This window comes from Thalassophryne amazonica, chromosome 8, assembly GCF_902500255.1.
Source record: "Thalassophryne amazonica chromosome 8, fThaAma1.1, whole genome shotgun sequence".
NCBI classification, from domain to species: domain Eukaryota; kingdom Metazoa; phylum Chordata; class Actinopteri; order Batrachoidiformes; family Batrachoididae; genus Thalassophryne; species Thalassophryne amazonica.
The window spans coordinates 117,585,522-117,609,123 of NC_047110.1; the positions used below are offsets into that span (position 1 = coordinate 117,585,522).

General features: G+C 41.2%; 1 protein-coding gene across 1 annotated transcript in view; it reads left to right on the top strand.

Annotated features, from left to right (window-relative positions):
• Window positions 1–23,602, top strand: part of LOC117515001 (laminin subunit beta-1-like) — a 476,107-nt gene that overhangs the window by 72,466 nt on the left and 380,039 nt on the right. The window contains exons 6-9 of the mRNA XM_034175563.1: window positions 10,446–10,509; window positions 10,590–10,792; window positions 10,868–10,988; window positions 11,074–11,262. Coding sequence (XP_034031454.1) covers window positions 10,446–10,509; window positions 10,590–10,792; window positions 10,868–10,988; window positions 11,074–11,262 — 577 coding nt within the window. The remainder of the gene's footprint in view (window positions 1–10,445; window positions 10,510–10,589; window positions 10,793–10,867; window positions 10,989–11,073; window positions 11,263–23,602) is intronic.

Below are 23,602 nucleotides of genomic sequence, written 5' to 3' on the forward strand. Positions count from 1 at the left end.
GGAAGAGAAATGGTCTTGGGTTCATTTTAAAGGAAGAGTGTGTTGGAGATAAAGTGTCTGACAGGGTGATGTGTGAAGTCAATTGAAGGGGTAATGAATATTATCAGCACATATACCCAGTGGTGGGCACAGTTCCGCTAACCGCTAATTAGTGAAGCTAACTTTTTTTTTTAGCGGCGTATCTTTTCAGCTAACCTCAAAAACCATCCGTGGACCAATTAGCTTCTGCTAAATTTAGTTCCGCTAACATTTTTTTTGCTGGCATGGGTGCCAGGTTGCGACAAAAAGAGTAATTTACATTTGTAGATCAGTAGATGGCAGTGTTCTATGCATTTTGACCCATCTACTGGATGGCAGTGTGAATAGCACCCGCCCAAAGATCACACGGCCGTTGAGCTTAATCACAACTTAAACAAACAGAATTTTCAGTTTTGCAAATGGCTTTTTTTTTACAAATGAAAAAAATGGCATAATTTACAAATGCGCAGTTATTTGTAAAAACCAACACACGCTTTACAGTAACTTGTGTGTTCAGCTTTACATATAATAAATCAACCAATCAGTAATGAGCGGAGGCTCATTTTTCCCATAATGCCTTTTGGCATCTGTGTGTGTTAATGTTCAAACCTTCAGAATTAGTGCATTATTTTAAAATTTAAAAAGATATGTGTTATATTTTCACTTTGTAAAAATGACAGAGTTGACATTAATGTAGTTAAACTATCTGGATTAATTTGGTTTATAAATCAAAACCATAAATCAAACTTGCTTTGCTTCTCATGACTTCTGCCTCACGTCTGCACCATTGTATGTTGAATGTAAATGACTCTTCCTTACAGCAGTGGGCAGGGCGCACAAAGACAGAAGCACTGACTCGTTTGTTGTGTTGGGATTGTGATCGTCTTTGATTCTAATCAGAAGGGTTGGTGGTGCTTAAACTCAAATCTGGCTTGTCAGTAGCTGAGAGTGTACCGGAGACAATACTGAAAGTTAGCGGTTAGCTGTAGCTTCCATTAAATTTTTTTAGTCATTTATTGGTTTAGCGTTATAAAAGTTAACTTTTCAGTTAGCAGATTAGCGGTTACTGAAGCTAACCTTTTGGTTTGCTGTGCCCGCCACTGCATATACCCCACAGGTAGTTTGAAAAGAGAAGTGGCAAAAGCTAAGGAAAAGACATATAGGAAACTGCACAAAAAGTTGAATAGTAAGGAAGGAGTAGGATTGGCCAGACAAAGGGACAGAGCTGGAAATGATGTGCAGCAGGTTAGAGTGGAAAAAGATGCACATGGTAATGTATTGACAAGTGAAGAGAGTGTGTTGAGAAGGTGGAGGGAATATTTTGAGGAGCTAATGAATAAAGAAAATGAGAGAGAGAAAGCGCTGGATGAGGTGGAGGGAGTGCAGTGCATCCAGAAAGGATTCACAGTGCTTCACTTTTTCCACATTTTGTTATGTTACAGCCTTATACCAAAATGGAGTAAATTCATTTATTTTCCATCAAAATTCAGGTCTGGGCTCTGGCTGGGCCACTACATTTACAGATTTGTCCTGAAGCCACTCCTTTGACATCTTGGCTGTGTGCTTAGGGTCACTGGGGGAGGTGATGGTCTAGTGGTTAAGGTGTTGGGCTTGAGTCCAGAAGATCATGCGTTCAAATCCCCGCCTGACTGGAAAATCACTATGGGCCCTTGGGCAAGGCCTTTAATCCCCTATTGCTCCCAGTGTGTAGTGAGCGCCTTGTATGGCAGCACCCTGACATTGGGGTGAATGTGAGGCATAATTGTAGAGCGCTTTGAGCGTCTGATACAGATGGAAAAGCGCTATATAAATGCAGTCCATTTACTGAACTGCTGAAAGATAAACCGTCACCCCAGTCTGAGGTCAAGAGCGCTCTGGAGCAGGATTTCATCCAGGATGTCTCTGTACATTGCTGCATGTACATTCCTGACCTGTCCTAGAGCTGGCTGCCCCTCTAAACTGAACAATCGGGGGAGAAGAACATTAGTCAGGGAGGTGACCAAGAAACCAATGGTCACTCTGTCAGAGCTCCAGCATTCCTCTGTGGAGAGAGAAGAACCTTCCAGAAGGACAACCATCTCTGCAACAATCCACCAATCAGGCCTGTATGGTAGAGTGGCCAGACGGTAAAAGGCACATGGCAGCCCACCTGGAGTTTGACAAAGGCACCTGAAGGACTCTCAAACCAGGAGAAACAAAATTCTCTGGTCTGATGAGACAAAGATTGAACTCTTTGGCGCCATGTTTGGAGGAAACCAGACACCATCCCTACAGTGAAGCATGGTGGTGGCAGCATCATGCTGTGGGGATGTTTTTCAGCAGCAGGAACTTATTTTCAATTAATTTGATGACTTTACTCCATTTTGGAATAAGGCTGTAACATAACAAAATGTGGAACAAGTGAATCGCTGTGAATACTTTCCGGATCCACTGTATGCGTGGGTAGTGCAGGACATAAGGATAGTGTGACAGCGGTGAGATGCACAACAGGAATGACGGACTCATACAAAGTGGAGGTGGATGAGTTTAAATATTTGGGGTCAACTGTCCAAAGTAATGGAGAGTGTGGTAGAGAGGTGAAGAATAGAGTGCAGGCAGGGTGGAGTGGGTGGAGAAAGGTGGCAGGAGTGATTTGTGACCGAAGAATATCAGCAAGAGTGAAGGGGAGTTGCCTCAAGGTGCTTCACACAAGTAAAGTTTTTTTTTTTTTTTTTAAACTTTATTTTTATTTTTGGTTGTTGAACAATTTTCCTATATATATAACAAATGTAAATGGAACAATGATAATAACAAGCAGACCTCTTAGAAAGAAAAAAAAAGAAAAAAAAGAAAGAAAATAAAGTTGGGCATCAACTATATGAACATGTAGTAATAATGTATAACACACTATACAGTACGTCATCTTTTAAAGGTTCAGTGATCGAATGTATCGTTCCCATTTCTCCCAATATCTGTTACATTTCTCGACAGACAATCTCAGTGAAAAAGTCATCCTCTCCATATCTTGAATTTCGTTAACCACATTAACCCAATCGTGGAGTGAAGGTACATCTTTACTCAGCCATTTCCTAGTAATCGCTTTTTTTGCTCCAGCCAGCAAGATAGACAAAAGATATTTTTGTGATTTAGGCAATTCACAAGAGATATATCCCAAAAATATTTCAATAAATCCATTTGACACAGTTAATACAATGATGTTTTGAATTGTTGTTATTACCGTTGTCCAATAGGGTGCGATCTTCACACAGTCCCAGAGTATGTGAAAATGTCCTGCTTTAGTATGTCCACATTCTCTCCAACAATAGGCTTTTACGGGGTCGTTGCACTGCTTACTTTTGATATGTGGTGTGACAAAAAAACGTGTTACAGTCTTCCATGCAAATTCCCTCCAAAAACCAGAACAGGTAGTAATCGTAACAGTTTTGCATATACCAAGCCACTCTTTCTCTGTTATTATGATATTGGCTTCATTTTCCCATCCTTCTTTAATATACATAGTAGAAATATTCTTAAGTGCTTGTACACCTTTATACACTGTTGTTATTTGTTTCTTTGGTTCGTTACCTTTACAAGCCGCAAGGAAATGTTTCACCAAATCCTCCTCTTCTCCTTATATTTAATTTTCTTATTAAAGTAATGTCTTAGTTGAAAATATCTAAAAAGGTCATGTCTATTCAGATTATGTTTATCTAAAAGCTCCGAGAAACCTTTCAGTGTGCCTTTTGTTGTTATCACCCAATAGCTCGTTATGCCCTCCTGTGGCCATTGTTGAAACCTGCTATCAACTTTGGCTGGCAAAAATTCGGAATCGTAAGCTGGCCAGCGTAATATCTTAGCTTTGAATTCAACGTTCTTGTTTTTAAGTATTTTAATCCATTCGTTCATTGGAGATTTTATCCAAGGAGGGATCAAACAAGATTTTGAATATGTTTTCAATAGTGGTTTGTCACCAACCATAGCTTGTAGTGGTATATCAAAATAAGCTTGGTCTATCTTTTTCCATTTAGCTTCATATCTAAGGTCACACCAGTTCAACAGTATTCGTATTTGTGCAGCTTTATTGTAACTTTCTAAACATGGTAAGGCTAAACCACCCTGTTCTTTCTGTAATTGTAAAGTCTGAAGACGTATTCTTGGTTTTTTGTTTCCCCATATGAAGTTTAATAACATTTTGTTCCACTCCTTAAATTGTGTGAAAGTTATTTCAATTGGCAACGCTTGAAATAGGTAAAGAAACCTTGGTAATAAATTCATTTTAACTGTCTCAATCCTATCGTACATATTCATTGGTTTTAATGCCCATCGTTGTAGGTCTACTTTAATATTGGCTGTGTATTTTCTATAATTTTCATCATAAAGTGAAGATATATCCTTTGGTATCGATATTCCAAGGTACTTAATGATGTTGCCTTTCCAATTGATATTTATCTCTTTAGAAATTTCTATGGGTGGTTGATAATTAAAAGTAATAATTTGTGTTTTCTGTAAATTTAATTTATACCCAGAGTATGAACCGTATTCAGACAATAGTGTCAACAGATTGGATAAACTGGTCGTCGGATTGGTTAATGTCAAGAGGATGTCATCTGCATATGAACAAATTTTGTATGTAGTGTCTCCTATTTTGATACCTGAGATATCTTTATGTTCTCTGATAGCCTGAGCCAAGGGTTCAATAAAAAGTGCAAATAGACTAGCGCGAAGGGGGCAGCCTTGACGACAGCCCCTTTCCAAATATACAGTATCTGAAAGGTCCCCATTTATCTTAATTCTGGCCGAAGGTAGTTCATATAATGATTTTAAACAGTTAATTATATTTGTATTGAAACCAAATCTGTTAAGGGTTAGGTAAAGATATTCCCAACTGACAGAGTCAAATGCTTTTTCAGCATCGAAACTAACTGCAACAGATTCTAATCTTTTCATGTTATAAATGAGGTGAAGAGCACGTCTAATATTATCGTGTGTTTGTCTGCCATGTACAAAACCACATTGATCAGCGTCCGTCAGTTCTGGAATCAGAACTTCGAGTCTTTTAGCCAATATTGTCGCAAATATGCGGTAATCAATGTTTAAAACGGATATTGGTCGATAAGAACCGCATTGTGTTTTGTCTTTACCAGGTTTGTGAATCACAGATATAACTGCTCTTCTCCAAGATGGTGGAATCTTTCCACCTTTTAGAATATAATTAAAACATTTTTTGAGACAAGGGATTATTTGATCTCTGAAGTATTTATACCATTCTGCTGGGTAACCATCTTCTCCAGCCATTTTATTTCCTTTTAATTTAGAAATAACTTTATTGATTTCTTCCTCTGTTATTTCACTATTTAAAATGGCATTTTGTTCACACAAGTAAAGTTTAACCTTACTAACCCCCAGAGCAACAGTGGTAAGAAAAAACTCCTTCTGAGGAAGAAACCTCAAGCAGACCAGATTCAAAGGGGTGACCCTCTGCTTGGGCCATGATACAGACACAAATTACAGAACAATTCACAAAACAAATATACAGGAAATGTTGCCGGTGGACAGGACAGGAGGGTTTCAGGAACAGACACCACACCCATCTCTGGATGGAGCTGCACCTCAAACAGTATAATTTGTCAGCATTAAACAAGAAAAACAGAAGAAATACTAAGGTGATCGTCGGCCACTAGCCCTAAGCTTCATTAAAAGACCCAGAATTTAGATAAAATTGAGGCCGCGGCACGCTCCAATTACTAATAAAATGAATTAAAAGAGTAAAAAGCGTAGTAACATACTATGCCAGTATTCTAGCCATATGAAAGGGAAAATAAGTGCGTCTTAAGCCTGGACTTGAAAGTCTCCACAGAATCTGACTGTTTTATTGACACAGGGAGATCATTCCACAGAACAGGGGCACGATAAGAGAAAGCTCTGTGACCCACAGACTTCTTATTCACCTTAGGGACGCAAAGTAGTCCTGTACCCTGAGAACGTAAAGCCCGGGCCGGTACGTAAGGTTTAATTAGGTCAGCTAGGTAGGGAGGTGCCAGTCCATGAATAATTTTATAGGTTAGTAGCAGAACCTTAAAATCTGATCTCAGTGGGACAGGAAGCCAGTGAAGAGATGCCAAAATGGATGTAATGTGATCAAACTTTCTGCTTCCTGTCAAAAGTCTGGCAGCAGCAGTTTGAACCAATTGGAGAGCCCTAATGCTGGGATGCGGTAAACCAGAAAATAGAACATTGCAGTAGTCCAATCTAGAAGAGATAAACGCATGAATCATGGTCTCAGCATCAGCACTGAGATCTAACAGCACCAGAACCGTAGTGGTGTTTGAATCCATTGTAAGCAGAAGATCATTCACCACTTTAGTGAGAGTCGTCTCTGTGGAATGATATTTTCTAAAAGCAGACTGCAGCGGCTCAAAGAGATTATTCTCAGTAAGATAGTCTATGAGCTGCCGTGACGCCACTTTTTCCAGAATTTTAGAGCAAAATGATAGATTTGATATCGGCCGATAGTTTTTCAATACACTAGGGTCAACATTAGGTTTCTTAAGTAATGGTTTAATCACTGCAGATTTGAAACATTTAGGAACAGATCCAGAAGTTAAAGAAAGATGAATAATTTCCAGCACAGTCGGCCCAAGAGTGGAACACAGGTCCTTAAACAGTTTTGTTGGTATAGGATCAAACAAACAGGTTGTGCTTTTTGTTGACATTACGAGTTTTGTCAGCATGCCTAGTGAGATACTATCAAATTCTGTAAATCTAGGTAATACCTCAGTAGTGGCGCCCACCTCAATAGCAGGGTGTAGTGGCTGGGTTAAGGCATGCTGGGATATGTTTAACCTGATGTCTTCTATTTTCTTCCCAAAGTAATCCAGGAAATCTTGTGCTGTAAAAGGAGAGTGAACTACAGGTGGTTGTCCATGAATAAGTGTTGCCACCGTGTCGAACAAGAACTTTGAGTTATGCTTGTTTTTGTTGATCAAATCAGAGTAATAGGTCCACTTTGTAGCCAATAATGCATGTTTATAGTCTAAGATAGCATCACGCCACGCAAGGTGGAATACTTGTAATTTTGAACTATGCCATTTCTGTTCTAGACCTCTAGCCTTATGCTTGAGGTCACACAAGTAATCATTGAACCAAGGTGACTGTGATTTGGGGGGGCATGGTTTTAACAAAGGTGGCGCAATCATGTTGAGTGTAGTTTTGAGCACTGAGTTTAAACTATCACCAAAGCTGTCTACGAAACAGTGAGAATGACGATGGCATTTGCCAAACGTAAAGCTAAGCTACTTTGAGTTCAGTCTTAGTTGAGGAGTTGATGTGTTGCCTCAGTGATAAATAAGGTTGTTGTTCCACTAAACACGGCAGTGAAACTGTAAACTTAATAAGTGAGTGATCAGACACCACTGATGTGAGGCATGATGTCAATATTCGTGACAGCAATACCACGTGTGAGACCTTAATCCACAATATTTCCACTAATGTGCGTCGAATCCTGAATGAATTGCTGAAATCCTAATGCATCCACAATTTCCAGAAATGATTTGCAGAGGGGATCAGAAGGCTTATTTATATTAACGTTAAAGTCACCAATGATCAGAATGTTATCTGCACTAGTTGACAAGTTAGAGATGAACACACCAAATTCATCTAAGAATTCAGAGTATGGGCCAGGAGGCCTATATACAGTGACAAAATAATACAGCTGATTTTTACAAGATTCTTGTTTGGAGTGACAAGGACAGGATTAAGAATGAACATATCAGAGAGATAGCTAAGGTGGGACAGTTTAGAGACAAAGTCAGAGGGACCCATGGTATATAGGGAGAAGGATGCTGAGGATGGAGCCACCAGGCAGGAGGAGAAGAGGGAGGACAAAGAGGAGGTTTATGAATGTGCTGAGGGAGGACATGCAGGTGGTTGGTGAGACAGAGGAAGATACAGAGGACAGGGTGAGATGGAAACGATTGATCTGCTGTGGTGCCACCTAACAGGAGCAGATGAATGAAGAAGTCATATTTTCTCAAATTACCACCAAACAAGCAACAATGCCATAAATACAAATAACACAATCAATATTCATATAATTAATATATAATCAATGTGATTAATGATTGATTCTTAATATTATTACCTGAAGGAGGCAACAGCTGTCATCATCCTGCGTTAAACCAACTCTTTGTCATGTGGAAAACAGATGAAAACATCATGAACAATTTAAAAGACATGAATTTGCCTTTTCTGGTCATGTATTAGAATTCATTTTAAGATTCTTTTATTTGTTTTTAAATCTTTAAATGGCCTTGCCCCGTCCTACCTCTCTGAGCTGCTTCATCGTTACGCCCCTGCTCGCCACCTCCGGTCAGCTGATCAGCTGCTCCTGGAGGTGCCGAGGTGCAAGCGGATGCTCAGAGGGGGCCGAGGTTTTTCTGTTGTGGCTCCAAAGATGTGGAACGATCTACCGCTTCACATCAGGGGCCTGTACTATGAAGCGGGGTTAACTTACTCAGATGTAACCCGGGGTCAACCTCTTAAACCGGGGTTGACAAAACCTGGTTTTCTCAAGTGGTGTTAATCGGTACTACGACACTGAATAAGATGTTGATTTGTTGAACCTGTGTTAACCTAAGTGGAGTATGTGCGTGTTCACATAAAAGGGGCGTTTTGCAACACACGTCACCATTTTTCAATGATGGCGCGGTCACCTTACTTTACCGAAGAAGAATGCACGATTATTATGCGGAGCTACGAGGAATTTAAATTAATGTTAAGGGGGAAATTGAACACATCGTCTGCCAATAAAGCAAGACAGGCTTGTTGGCAACGTATTGCTGATCGGGTAAATGCGTAATTGTTCTCCACATCTGTTACAGATGATTAACCTGTGGAATCTCTGATATGTGTAAAAATAAATGCCCCTCTTCCATTAATTACGCCCAGATGCAACATGATTCAGAAGTGGGCGTAGGCTTACTAATAATTGTTAGGTTAATTTAATGTTTCCTAAATAGGCTACCTTGACTGTATGATTGCTATTCCTAATACTGTCAATATGTCAGATGCAATAGCAGCAGGTGAAGATGAAATATAAAGACATCCTTCAGAACGGTAGGTTTATATTCAGAGCTTGATAAGCCCCACTTCGCCTAATTAATGGACATGCATTAGACCTATTTTGATATTAGTAATTACCAGCGATTGCATAAAACCCTTCTTTGATTTGCATTGTGGATAAATATCCAGGGAAAACGACAAATGTATCCAACAGTTTACATAGAGCAAGTACTACCTTGTGAATCATACGACATACAGTATTCTTGCTCAGATGTTCAGCATCACCGATGGAATACATAAATAGTCCACTCGCAAAATAGGCACAAGGCACATTATCTGCTTGATCGTCGGGGCATTGCTACACTGTAAAAAATGACTTGTTTTTACAGGAAAACGCTGGCAGCTGTGGTCACCAGGGAATTCCTGTAAAACATGCAGCAGCACAGTAGATAACATTACAGACATAATATGTATATAAGGATTTACAGTGAATGAACCACGGCTGACTCACATTAAAGGAACTGTTAAATCTACAAACAAGAGCTCTCTGTTTTTGTACATTTAACTGCTGTATTTTTTACAGGAATTCCCTGGTAACCACAGCTGCCAATGTTTTCCTGTAAAAACAACAGTCTTTTTTTACAGTGTATGATGGGTGATGTTACAGACTTCTGGCCCGATCAGCTGACAAAGATAACGAATTCCCTCGGCTGAGAATCTATATCTTTCATAGAGAATATCGTCCGGGTATGTCAGCGGATTCTGGCGGTCTTTAAAAACCCTCGCCCTGCGAAGAGAGCCCCTCACAATTTCTGCCCCAATATCAAACAGATCATCCAGGTAGGCCGGCATTGTCTTTGGAGTGATTGAAAGTGGATGGACGGTACTTATAAAGGGAGTGGTTAAGCGAAAACCTCAAGCTAACCAAGAACATAACCTGCTTGGAGCAGGTTTGGCGCACAGCATAAATTGCCATGGCAGCATACCTCGATCAAAACCTATCCACCTTTTGTAGTACGGGTTAACCGGGAAGTTACTCCACATGTCATCAACTTACTCCAGAAGTTACCCTGATAAGCCAGTAACCCCGCTTCGTAATATAGGCCCCTGGCCACTTCACTGTCTGTTTTTAAAACCAATCTTAAAACCCACTTTTATGTACTGGCTTTTAACCCGGAATGAGATTCTCGATCTGTTTTGGTTGTTTTAACTGTTTTTACTTGTTTTAGTTTTAATTTTTTTGGGGAGGGGGGGGCTTGTTTTTTATTTGTACTTTGTGGTTTGTTGCCTTTTATGTCCCCTTGTGTACAGCACTTTGTTTCAGCTGCAGCTGTTTTTTAAAGTGCTTTATAAATAAAGTTGATTTGATATGATGTTTATGTCTGCAGGTGATTTTTAGAGTTTTGGATCCAGCATTTCAGATCGATGACCCCTACAGCTCCAAAATTCAAAGTACATAACATCACGCCAGGTCATGTGACATCACATGGAGTCACATGTGAATAAATTTGCTAACCAGTCTGTATTTTCAGACATGCTGAAAATCACCAACCTGAGGGTTCAGTTCACCAAACTTCATACGCTGGGTGACAATCTGCTTGACTCGCGCATGGAGATCAAAGAGAAGTATTACTATGCAGTCTACGACATGGTGGTGCGAGGAAACTGCTTCTGCTATGGACACGCCTCAGAGTGTGCCCCCGTAGAGACTGCAGGGCAGACTCTGGACAACATGGCAAGTTTTTAATAGTCAGTGATCACAAAGTATTGATCAGTAATTGATCAGGCATTTTTCTGGGTTTGTGTGCAGGTTCATGGTCATTGCTTGTGTAAGCACAAAACAAAAGGTTTGAACTGTGAACAGTGTGATGACTTTTACCACGACCTGCCGTGGAGACCAGCCGAGGGTCGCAGCACCAACGCCTGCAGAAGTGAGCCTGCCCTCAATCACACTGTGCTCTCCTGCAGACTTTCACTCTGCTCAGGAATCTGAAGAATATTCTTTTTTCTTTTCAGAGTGCAACTGTAACCAGCACTCGGAGTCGTGTCACTTTGATGCAGCCGTGTTTGTAGCTTCTGGAAATGTCAGCGGTGGCGTCTGTGATGAGTGTCAGCATCACACAACAGGCAACCAGTGTGAGAAATGCAAACCTTTTTACTTCATGAATCCAGAGAAGGACATCAGAGACCCACACATCTGCCAGCGTGAGTCCATGTGCTGTCCATAAGGCCACAACCCGTATATGAGTAAAGAGGTGGCTCGTGAGTGATACATGCATGACCTTGATGTGACAAATGAAACCTGAACATGTCCCTATCTTAAGAATTGCTGACAAGCTCATCCAATAGACTGACCTTAGTTCGAGTGTCTATTACATTATATTTTGGCAGCTGGGCTGTGGTTCTTGTAATGGTTTACTTTGGTGTGTCCATTAAAATTTATTCATTCATTCATTCATTCGTTTTCAGCCACTTAACCGGGTCCGGGTTGTGGTGGCAGCAGTGCAAGTAGCTTCCCTGTCCTCCTCCAAGTTCTGTAACTCTTCCTAGGGGATCCTAAGGTGTTTCCAAACCAGCTAGGAAGAATGATCTCGCTGTAATCCCTGGGGCATCCCAGTTGGACATGCCTTGAACTCCCCTCCAGGGGGATAGCCAGGGAGTATCCTAACCGGATGCCCGAACCGATTCTTAAATTCCTCCACTGGAGGCAGTAACTCTCCTCTGACCCTGAGGGGACAATCCACCATTTTGTAACACAGGACCATGGTCTCAGATTTGGAGGTGCTGATTCTCATCGCAATCAACTTCACAGTTGGGCTCAAACTTGCTCAGTGCACATCGGATGTCACCGTCTGTTGAAGCCAACAGAACCACATCATCTGCAAAAAGCCAACAGAACCACATCATCCGCAAAAAGCAGAGCTCCTACTCTGAGGTTACCAAACTGGACACCCTCCGGTCCCTAACTGTGTCTTGAAATCCTGTCCATGAACATCACAAAAAGGACTGGTGACAAGGGACAGCTCTGGCAGAGTCCAACATGCACTGGAAACAGATCTGATGTAATGAAGGTAATGCGGACACAGTTCCTACTTTAGTCATTATAGAGACCGGATTGCAAATTGCAGCGAATCCAGTACACCATACTCCTGCAGCACCCCCCCCCCCCCCCCCCCCCCCCCCCCCCCACACACACACACACACACAGTGTACAGAAAACATCTAGAGTGGTTGGTCATACTCCCAAAACCCTTCTAATATCCTTGTGAGGGTTAGGGTTGTGGTCCACCATTCCATGACCAAGATGAAACCCACACTTAGATTGTTAACCCGTTTGGTTAACGATCTAAGTTTCCTCTCTAGTACCCAGCATAGTCTTTCCCAGGGAGGCTGAGAAGTGTGATTCCTCTATAAGTGGAAAACACGCTCCAGTCCCCTTTTTTATCCTCTGGGTATGAAAGTATGAAATGTGGGGGATATAGTGATCAGCATGTCCGTCCGTCTGTCCATCCACTTTTGCTTGTTAGCCCTATATCTCTGGTTCCTGACTAATTTCATTCATATTTACCATGAGTCTGTACTTGGGTGATCCCCGACACTTTGCATTGCTGATTTGTTGGAACCTGAGGGATATGTCATCTCCTAATGACTGTTGTTAAAGATGGGGACCACCACCACCCCAGTTTGCCCATCTAAAGGTACTGTCCCCAACTTCCATGCAACACTGTGTGTGTCAGGCATGACAGCCCATCATCAAGAGACTTGTGATGGTAACTTGTTGGGGAGGACGTGCCGTTTTCAAGTTTCCAGTGGATTTGGTCTCCTCAAGACAGGGAGAGTGCCTTCTTCCTGGTTTGTTCTGTGGATGTTAATCCATGTTTCGATGGTTTGGAGGTGGTTGGTCCTGCTTTTACCACGTTTAACTGTAGTGTGGCTGCTTCTCGCTGCAGTTCCTGTTCACGTGTGACGTCTTACACTGTCCTTGCTCAGCGTGGTAAAGCAGAAAAGTTCGGATGGGATTCCAGTGCTGCTGACCTGGATTCTGAATTCTGTGTCTGTTCCTGTGTTCAGCTAAAAGTGCTCCTGGGTCTCGGTTAGCCTGGTGCCTGTTTAACGATGGAAGCAACACTGATATGCTGGCAGGTTGCTGCTTTTCTGTGTCTGCCTTTTTTTACCGTGCTTGGGGGAACTTGTCACTGGAATAAAAATTCCGGTCCAGCTTTCTCCTCCACACACATCGCCTGTAAAGGAACGAGCGCAGTTGACAGTGCGTCCGTTGTGATCCTGACTGTGGATATAGTAAAGTGGTTGGCCCAAGACATGGAGTCACTGTACTCATACTGTCTATTCATCATTAAAGATCATTTCATATCTTGCTCTGGTTTTTCAGCTGCACCCTCTCCATCTGCTTCTGCAGCTCATCCTGAAAATAATAACGTTAAGCGCAAAATTTTTGTCTTAATGCTCTTAGTGCTCTCTGGAAACATTGAACCCAACCCTGGCTCAAACACACCTGCACAGTGTTTTACACCTGCTGATTTTAAAGTAAGATCAGGTCTTGGAATAATACATATCAATGCAAGGAGTATGCTCTCTAAGCTGGACATGATAAAAATAAGGATCAACTTAACAAATGCGGACATTGTTGTCTTGTCTGAAACATGGCTGAAAAAGTTTGTTTCTGATAAGGAGATTTCTGTTGAAGGCTATAATGTGTTCCGTGCAGACCGCCAGAGAAAGGGTGGTGGGGTGGCGATTTATATTAAGTTGAAATTTGGTGTACAGCTATTGCTTTCAGAGTCTGTGAGTAAAGAGCTTGAGTTACTGGCCCTGAATGTGGAGGTGTTCAGAGATCATCACATTATGCTGGTGGGTTGTTATCGGCCCCCATCTTCCCCCAGTTGCTCTCTAAACACCCTTGTTATGTTTCTCTCTAAACTAAAATTTAATGACTTTGTGCTGGTTGGGGATTTAAATTGGGATTGTCTTTCACAGGCTTCTGAGGTTATAAAAGCCCAGTGTAATGATTTAAATCTGACACAGTTAATCCTGTCTCCTACGAGGCCAAACAAAATGTCCACAGAAATCTACAACCCCAATTCCAATGAAGTTGGGACGTTGTGTAAAATGTAAATAAAACAGAATACAATGATTTTCAAATCCTCTTTAACCTATATTCAATTCAATACACCACAAAGACAAGATATTTAATGTTCAAACTGATAAACTTTATTGTTTTTGTGCAAATATTTGCTCATTTTGAAATGGATGTCTGCAACACGTTTCAAAAAAGTTGGGACAGAGGCAACAAAAGACTGGGAAAGTTGATGAATGCTCAAAGAACACCTGTTTGGAAACAGGTGAGTGTCATGATTGGGTATAAAAGGAGCATCCCCAAAAGTCTCAGCCATTCACAAGCAAAGATGGGGTGAGGATCACCACTTTGTGAACAACTGTGTGAAAAATAGTCCAACAGTTTAAGAACAATGTTTCTCAATGATCTATTGCAAGGAATTTAGGGATTCCATCACCTACAGTCCATAATATAATCAGAAGATTCAGAGAATCTGGAGAACTTTCTACATGTAAGCAGCAAGGCCGAAAACCAACATTGAATGCCTGTGACCTTCGATCCGTCAGGTGGCACTGCATTAAAAACTGACATCATTGTGTAAAGGATCTTACCACGTGGGCTCAGGAACACTTCAGAAAACCAGCATCTGTGATGGTATGGGGGTGTGTTAGTGCCCATGGCATGGACAACTTACACATCTGTGATGACACCATCAATGCTGAAAGGTACATCCAGGTTTTGGAGCAACACATGCTGCCATCCAAGCAACGTCTTTTTCAGGGACGTCCCTGCTTATTTCAGCAAGACAATGCCAAGCCACATTCTGCACATGTTCCAACAGCGTGGCTTCGTAGTAAAAGAGTGCGGGTACTAGACTGGCCTGCCTGCAGTCCAGACCTGTCGCCCATTGAAAATGTGTGGCGCATTATGAAGTGCAAAATACGACAACGGAGACCCCGGACTGTTGAACAACTGAAGTCGTACATCAAGCAAGAATGGGAAAGAATTCCACCTACAAAACTTCAACAATTAGTGTCCTCAGTTCCCAAACGCTTATTGAGTGTTGTTAGAAGGAAAGGTGATGTAACACAGTGGGAAACATACCACTGTCCCAGCTTTTTGGAAACCTGTTTCAGGCATCCAGTTCAAAATGAGCAAATATTTGAGATGAGATATACTTTATTGATGTCACAGTGGAGAAATTCTGTTTACACTCCAGTAACCTCAGACAGCAATTAGTCCACAATTATAGCACATACACATTTGACATTGTTTATGTGCACTAAGTTTGAAGAAGTCCGTTATCCGAATTGAGGCAAGTGGGTGAAGATCACGCAGCAACCCTGAGATGCGCCGCCATCAGCTTGGGGGAAGAACAGGGGCTGCAGCTAAAACTGCACCGCCCCGACAGAAGGGGAGTGACGTAAGCAGATGCCGGAGTGGGGAGTGTTGATGGGGGATAGGAGGGGGGTGGGGGCAGGGAATGGAGCATGCTTCAGTCCTGTGAAAAGCAGTTTATTGTCTTTGTGAGTTGAGATAAGAAACAGCCAAATGATCCCCAGGCTGAAGAAATTCCTCTGGAGGGAAAACAACCGGGCAATTTCATCTTCAGGCTTGATAAGCCTGTAGTGTTATGGTTTGAGCAGTGAAAAACACTTTTAACAGTTCCACTTGAACAACCAAATCCCAATTATGAATTAAGAATATTCACCGGCCTCTGAAATCTTCAACTTCAACTGCAAGGCACACACCTGCTCCAAGATGTCATCCAATTTGCGTCTGAGTTCAACAGTCATCGCAGTATGAGAATGCACTGCCTTGCCAACCTTGTTAATCATGATGGACAAGCAAGGGGCCGTGGTTCTTGATGCTGCCCTCTTGCCAATTTTCCGGTAGATCAGGACAGCACATAAGCCAAAAAATACCAGCCCTGCTACCATTACACCAAAAATGAATAAATCCTCAACATCCTCAATGGAGAAAGGCGCCAAGCGTGCAACACGCCAAGACCCCCAGGAATCGAGAACATAGCCCGCAGGATACGTTCCATCTGGGCAGGTAGGATCCCCCGGTCCTGACCTTCTTGTAGAAAAGATGGTGTCAATAGTGTTCAGAGACCATCTGATCTATTCCATGGTTAATCCAATAGTAGTCCAATAGATCTAGTATCCAATATAATTTGAGGAATTCACAGTCTGGTGAAGTAGGGACTTGACGGTTAAAGCAGAGATAAGGGAGAGTGGAGGAGATGCGACCGCCCTCGTCGGAGTCCCAAGCTGAATTTGCACAAAAACAATAAAGTTTATCAGTTTGAACATTAAATATCTTGTCTTTGTGGTGTATTCAATTGAATATAGGTTGAAGAGGATTTGAAAATCATTGTATGCTGTTTTTATTTACATTTTACACAACGTCCCAACTTCATTGGAATTGGGGTTGTACGAGGTCTGTTAGAAAAGTATCGGACCTTTTTATTTTTTTCAAAAACCTGATGGATTTGAATCACGTGTGCTTGTATGAGCAAACCATGAACCTTCGAACTTTTTCATGCCTGTCGATTGCATTATTTCCTGGTAAGCAGCCTTTGTGTGAGGTGTGTGTCATGCGCTCGGCACATTTTCATTACAAGGAAAAAGACGGAACGACTGGAGCAGTGCCGCATCAAATTTTACCAGAAACTGGGTGACAGCCAGGTGGAAACTATTCGGATGATTCAGACGGCTTTCGGTGACTTTTCAGTCGTGTGACTATCCGAGAAATTGTGGAGGAGGTGGGCATGTCACAACATGTCCTGTGAGACTTCAACACAGAGGCGCTTTTGCTGCGCCGTTAGCAGCAGCACGAATTTCACCACCAATCTTTTCATGGCCAAATCTTCTGTCACAGTGGAATGTGCTGAAAAAGTGCTGATGTCCACCTCTTATGCAATTTCTCGGACAGTCACACGACGGTCCCGCATCACCACAGCGTTCACTTTGGAAATGATCTGGTCATTTCTGCATGTTGATGGCCGACCGGAGCGTGGCTCACTCTCCACCATTGTGCGGACGTCTTTAAACCGGTTGTACCGCTCCTTAATCTGTGTGATGCCCAGAGGATCGTCACTGAAAGCCGTCTGAATCATCCGAAAGGTTTCCACCTGGCTGTCGCCCAGTTTGTGGCAAAATTTGATGCGGCGCTGCTCCAGTCGTTCCGTCTTTTTCCTTGAAATGAAAATCCGCCGAGTGCACGACACACGTCCCACACAAAGGCTGCTTACCAGGAAATGATGCAATCGACAGGCGTGAAAAAGTTCACACATGCGCATGAAGGTTCAAGGTTGGCTCATGCAAACACACGTGATTCAAATCCATCAGGTTTTTGCAAAAAATAAAAAGGTCTGATACTTTTGTAACAGACTTCGGACATTGATTGATTTGGTTCTAACAAATAAGCCCTGTAAATATATTTCTTGTGTCTTTCCCAACGATGTCAGCGATCATTGTGTGATAGGTGTTATTCGAGACACGAGGATACCAAAAAGTGTCCCTCATTTTATTGCAAAACGTTAAATGAAAAATTTAATTCAACAGGCTTTTTATTTATGATCTTTTTCGCTTTTGTTGGGACAGAGTTGCCCTCTTTGATGATGTAGAACTTGCCTGGAAATTATTTTTATTCTGCTTTTATTAAAATTGTTAACAAACATGCACCTATCCATAGATAGATTTAGAGTTAAAGGGCGTGATAATTCATGGTTCTCTTGTGAATTATCAGACCTCTTGCATGAGCGTAACACGGAAGTCAGGTAAAGATTCTGATTGGCTCTATCTTAGACACATCTTCAGTTTGTAAGGCCAAGGCTGACTATTACTTGTCTTCTATAACTGAAAATTTTAATTACCCTAAGAAGTTCTGGAGCATTATCAAATCCAAGTCCAATAATTGTAAATCTGCTAATCTTCCTGTTAATATTATTGCCGATGGCCATAGAGTGTCAAACAAAATAGATATTCTGAATGCTTTTAATAATCATTTTATATCCTCAGGATTTTTATTTAAACAGGATAATTTCCCCTTGCTATCTCCAATTAAGGAGGAGACCACTAGTGAAATCCCTGCTTTTAACTTTGCTCCTGTTACAGCTCCAGATTTTTTTTAACAGCACTAAAAAATCTGAACCCTTGCAAACCAGCTGGTCCAAACAAATTAGAGCCCTTTTTAAAACTTGCCTCAGATTTTATCGCTGAACCATTGTGCCACATTTTTTATTTTACTTTGGGTAGTAATAAAATCCCGAGAGTTTGGAAAAAAGCCCTTGTGGTCCCCCTTTTCAAAGGTGGTGATTCTATAGCTTTAAATAATTACAGACCTATATCCAAACTCTCTGTTTTATCTAAAGTGCTTGAGACTTTGGTGGACTTTCTGGCCTCTCACTCTATTATGTCTCCATTTCAATCAGGCTTTCAGAAAAACCACAGCACTACCACTGCTGCTTTGAAGGTGGTGAGTGATGTCTTAGAGGCCTTAGACAACAAACAGTGTTGTCTTTCTTTTGTTTATTGATTTTTCTAAGGCTTTTGACACTGTGGATCACTGTGAAGCGTAGCCCTAAACAGAAGCCCCGTGTACACCACCAACCTGTTCACATCTCTAACCGTTTTTCCCCACTCAGCGACACATCCGCCGAGGAACAAACTCTGGTTATTGGCAACTCTGTTTTGAGAAATGTGAAGTTAGCGACACCAGCAACCATAGTCAATTGTCTTCCGGGGGCCAGAGCAGGCGGCATTGAAGGAAATTTGAAACTGCTGGCTAAGGCTAAGCGTAAATTCAGTAAGATTGTAATTCACGTCGGCAGTAATGACACCCGGTTACGCCAATCGGAGGTCACTAAAATTAACATTGAATCAGTGTGTAACTTTGCAAAAACAATGTCGGACTCTGTAGCTTTCTCTGGGCCCCTCCCCAATCGGACCGGGAGTGACATGTTTAGCCGCATGTTCTCCTTGAATTGCTGGCTGTCTGAGTGGTGTCAAAAAAATGAGGTGGGCTTCATAGATAATTGGCAAAGCTTCTGGGGAAAACCTGGTCTTGTTAGGAGAGACGGCATCCATCCCACTTTGGATGGAGCAGCTCTCATTTCTAGAAATCTGGCAAATTTTCTTAAATCCTCCAAACCGTGACTATCCAGGGTTGGGACCAGGAAGCAGAGTTGTAGTCTTACATACCTCTCTGCAGCTTCTCTCCCCCTGCCATCCCCTCATTACCCCATCCCCGTAGAGACGGTGCCTGCTCCCAGACCACCAACAACCAGTAAAAATCTATTTAAGCATAAAAATTCAAAAAGAAAAATAATATAGCACCTTCAACTGCACCACAGACTAAAACAGTTAAATGTGGTCTATTAAACATTAGGTCTCTCTCTTCTAAGTCCCTGTTAGTAAATGATATAATAATTGATCAACATATTGATTTATTCTGCCTTACAGAAACCTGGTTACAGCAGGATGAATATGTTAGTTTAAATGAGTCAACACCCCCGAGTCACACTAACTGTCAGAACGCTCGTAGCACGGGCCGAGGGGGAGGATTAGCAGCAATCTTCCACTCCAGCTTATTAATTAATCAAAAACCCAGACAGAGCTTTAATTCATTTGAAAGCTTGACTCTTAGTCTTGTCCATCCAAATTGGAAGTCCCAAAAACCAGTTTTATTTGTTGTTATCTATCGTCCACCTGGTCGTTACTTTGAGTTTCTCTGTGAATTTTCAGACCTTTTGTTTGACTTAGTGCTTAGCTCAGATAAGATAATTATAGTGGGCGATTTTAACTTCCACACAGATGCTGAGAATGACAGCCTCAACACTGCATTTAATCTATTATTAGACTCAGTTGGCTTTGCTCAAAATGTAAATGAGTCCACCCACCACTTTAATCATACTTTAGATCTTGTTTTGACATATGATATGGAAATTGAAGACTTAACAGTATTCTCTGAAAACCCCCTTCTGTCTGATCATTTCTTAATAACATTTACATTTACTTTAATGTACTACCCAGCAGTGGGGAATAAGTTTCATTACAGTAGAGGTCTTTCGGAAAGCGCTATAACTAGGTTTAAGGATATGATTCTTTCTTTGTTATGTTCTCCAATGCCATATACCAACACAGTGCAGAGTAGCTACCTAAACTCTGTGAGTGAGATAGATTATCTCGTCAATAGTTTTACATCCTCATTGAGAACAACTTTGGATGCTGTAGCTCCTCTGAAAAAGAGAGCCTTAAATCAGAAGTGCCTGACTCCGTGGTATAACTCACAAACTCGCAGCTTAAAGCAGATAACCTGTAAGTTGGAGAGGAAATGGCGTCTCACTAATTTAGAAGATCTTCACTTAGCCTGGAAAAAGAGTCTGTTGCTCTATAAAAAAGCCCTCCGTAAAGCTAGGACATCTTTCTACTCATCACTAATTGAAGAAAATAAGAACAACCCCAGGTTTCTTTTCAGCACTGTAGCCAGGCTGACAAAGAGTCAGAGCTCTATTGAGCCGAGTATTCCTTTAACTTTAACTAGTAATGACTTCATGACATTTTTTGCTAATAAAATTTTAACTATTAGAGAAAAAATTACTCATAACCATCCCAAAGACATATCGTTATTTTTGGCTGCTTTCATTAATGCTGGTATTTGGTTAGACTCTTTCTCTGCGATTGTTCTGTCTGAGTTATTTTCATTAGTTACTTCATCCAAACCATCAACATGTCTATTAGACCCTATTCCTACCAGGCTGCTCAAGGAAGCCCTACCATTAATTAATGCTTCGATCTTAAATATGATCAATCTATCTTTATTAGTTGGCTATGTACCACAGGCTTTTAAGGTGGCAGTAATTGAACCATTACTTAAAAAGCCATCACTTGACCCAGCTATCTTAGCTAATTATAGGCCAATCTCCAACCTTCCTTTTCTCTCAAAAATTCTTGAAAGGGTAGTTGTAAAACAGCTAACTGATCATCTGCAGAGGAATGGTCTATTTGAAGAGTTTCAGTCAGGTTTTAGAATTCATCATAGTACAGAAACAGCATTAGTGAAGGTTACAAATGATCTTCTTATGGCCTCAGACAGTGGACTCATCTCTGTGCTTGTTCTGTTAGACCTCAGTGCTGCTTTTGATACTGCTGACCATAAAATTTTATTACAGAGATTAGAGCATGCCATAGGTATTAAAGGCACTGCGCTGCGGTGGTTTGAATCATATTTATCTAATAGATTACAATTTGTTCATGTAAATGGGGAATCTTCTTCACAGACTAAGGTTAATTATGGAGTTCCACAAGGTTCTGTGCTAGGACCAATTTTATTCACTTTATACATGCTTCCCTTAGGCAGTATTATTAGAAAGCATTGCTTAAATTTTCATTGTTACGCAGATGATACTCAGCTTTATCTATCCATGAAGCCAGAGAACACACACCAATTAGCTAAACTGCAGGATTGTCTGACAGACATAAAGACATGGATGACCTCTAATTTCCTAATCTTAGAAACATGGTGTCTAACCAGTTCCTTACTCTGGATGGCATTACTCTGACCTCTAGTAATACTGTGAGAAATCTTGGAGTCATTTTTGATCAGGATATGTCCTTCAATGCACATATTAAGCAAATATGTAGGACTGCTTTTTTACATTTGCGCAATATCTCTAAAATTAGAAAGGTCTTGTCTCAGAGTGATGCTGAAAAACTAATTCATGCATTTATTTCCTCTAGGCTGGACTATTGTAATTCATTATTATCAGGTTGTCCTAAAAGTTCCCTGAAAAGCCTTCAGTTAATTCAAAATGCTGCAGCTAGAGTACTGACGGGGACTAGAAGGAGAGAGCATATCTCACCCATATTGGTCTCTCTTCATCGGCTTCCTGTTAATTCTAGAATAGAATTTAAAATTCTTCTTCTTACTTATAAGGTTTTGAATAATCAGGTCCCATCTTATCTTAGTGACCTCATAGTACCATATCACCCCAATAGAGCGCTTCGCTCTCAGACTGCAGGCTTATTTGTAGTTCCTAGGGTTTGTAAGAGTAGAATGGGAGGCAGAGCCTTCAGCTTTCAGGCTCCTCTCCTGTGGAACCAGCTCCCAATTCAGATCAGGGAGACAGACACCCTCTCTACTTTTAAGATTAGGCTTAAAACTTTCCTTTTTGCTAAAGCTTATAGTTAGGGCTGGATCAGGTGACCCTGAACCATCCCTTAGTTATGCTGCTATAGACTTAGACTGCTGGGGGGTTCCCATGATGCACTGAGTGTTTCTTTCTCTTTTTGCTCTGTATGCACCACTCTGCATTTAATCATTAGTGATTGATCTCTGCTCCCCTCCACAGCATGTCTTTTTCCTGGTTCTCTCCCTCAGCCCCAACCAGTCCCAGCAGAAGACTGCCCCTCCCTGAGCCTGGTTCTGCTGGAGGTTTCTTCCTGTTAAAAGGGAGTTTTTCCTTGCCACTGTCGCCAAGTGCTTGCTCACAGGGGGTCGTTTTGACCGTTGGGGTTTTTCTGTAATTATTGTATGACTTTGCCTTACAATATAAAGCACCTTGGGGCAACTGTTTGTTGTGATTTGGCGCTATATAAATAAAATTGATTTGATTTGATTTGATATCTGAGGTACTGCATATACATAAAGGTGTGCCTCAAGGTTCAGTTCTGAGACTGCTCTTATTTAGTTTTTATATGAACTGCCTGGGACAGAATGTTCCAAATGCAAATTTTCATTTTTATGCTGATGATACGGTCATTTACTGCTGTGCACCTACACCTGCACTAGCTTTTGTACATATTCAGCATGCTTTTAATTTGGTTCAGGATCAGCTTAGGTAGCTGCAACTTGTTCTGAATGTGGAGAAAACTAAACTCATGTTGTTTTCATCAACAAGAGAAACAGGAACACAGTCAGGGAAAATTGTTAATATTGATGAGCAAGAAGTTGAGATTGTATCTTCTTTTAAGTATCTGGGGTTTTTATTGGATGAAAACGTATCTTTTAAAGGGCATATTCAGCATGTTGTTAGAAAGCTGAAAGTTTTATTAGGTTTTTATTATAGAAACAAGTCCTGTTTCTCTTTTAATGTCAAAAAGAGACTTGTGGAGTCAACATTCTTACCTGTCCTTGATTATGGTGATGTGTTATACATGAATGCCTCTGCTCAGAGTCTGCAGATGTTGGACAGTGTGTACCATGGAGCTTTGAGATTTATAACAACCTATAGTTTTTTTTTAACTCATCACTGTACTTTATACGCTGAGGTTAGTTGGGCATGTTTAAGTATACGCCGTCTTGGACATTAGTATGTGTTCATTTACAATGCCATTCTTGGGAAAATTCTCAACTACCTCTCCTCCTTATTGATTTTAAAGGATGGATTACACAACCTGAGATCACAGAGCTTTGTTCAGTTTGTTGTCCCCACAGTTCAAACTGAACTGGGAAAGAAGTCCT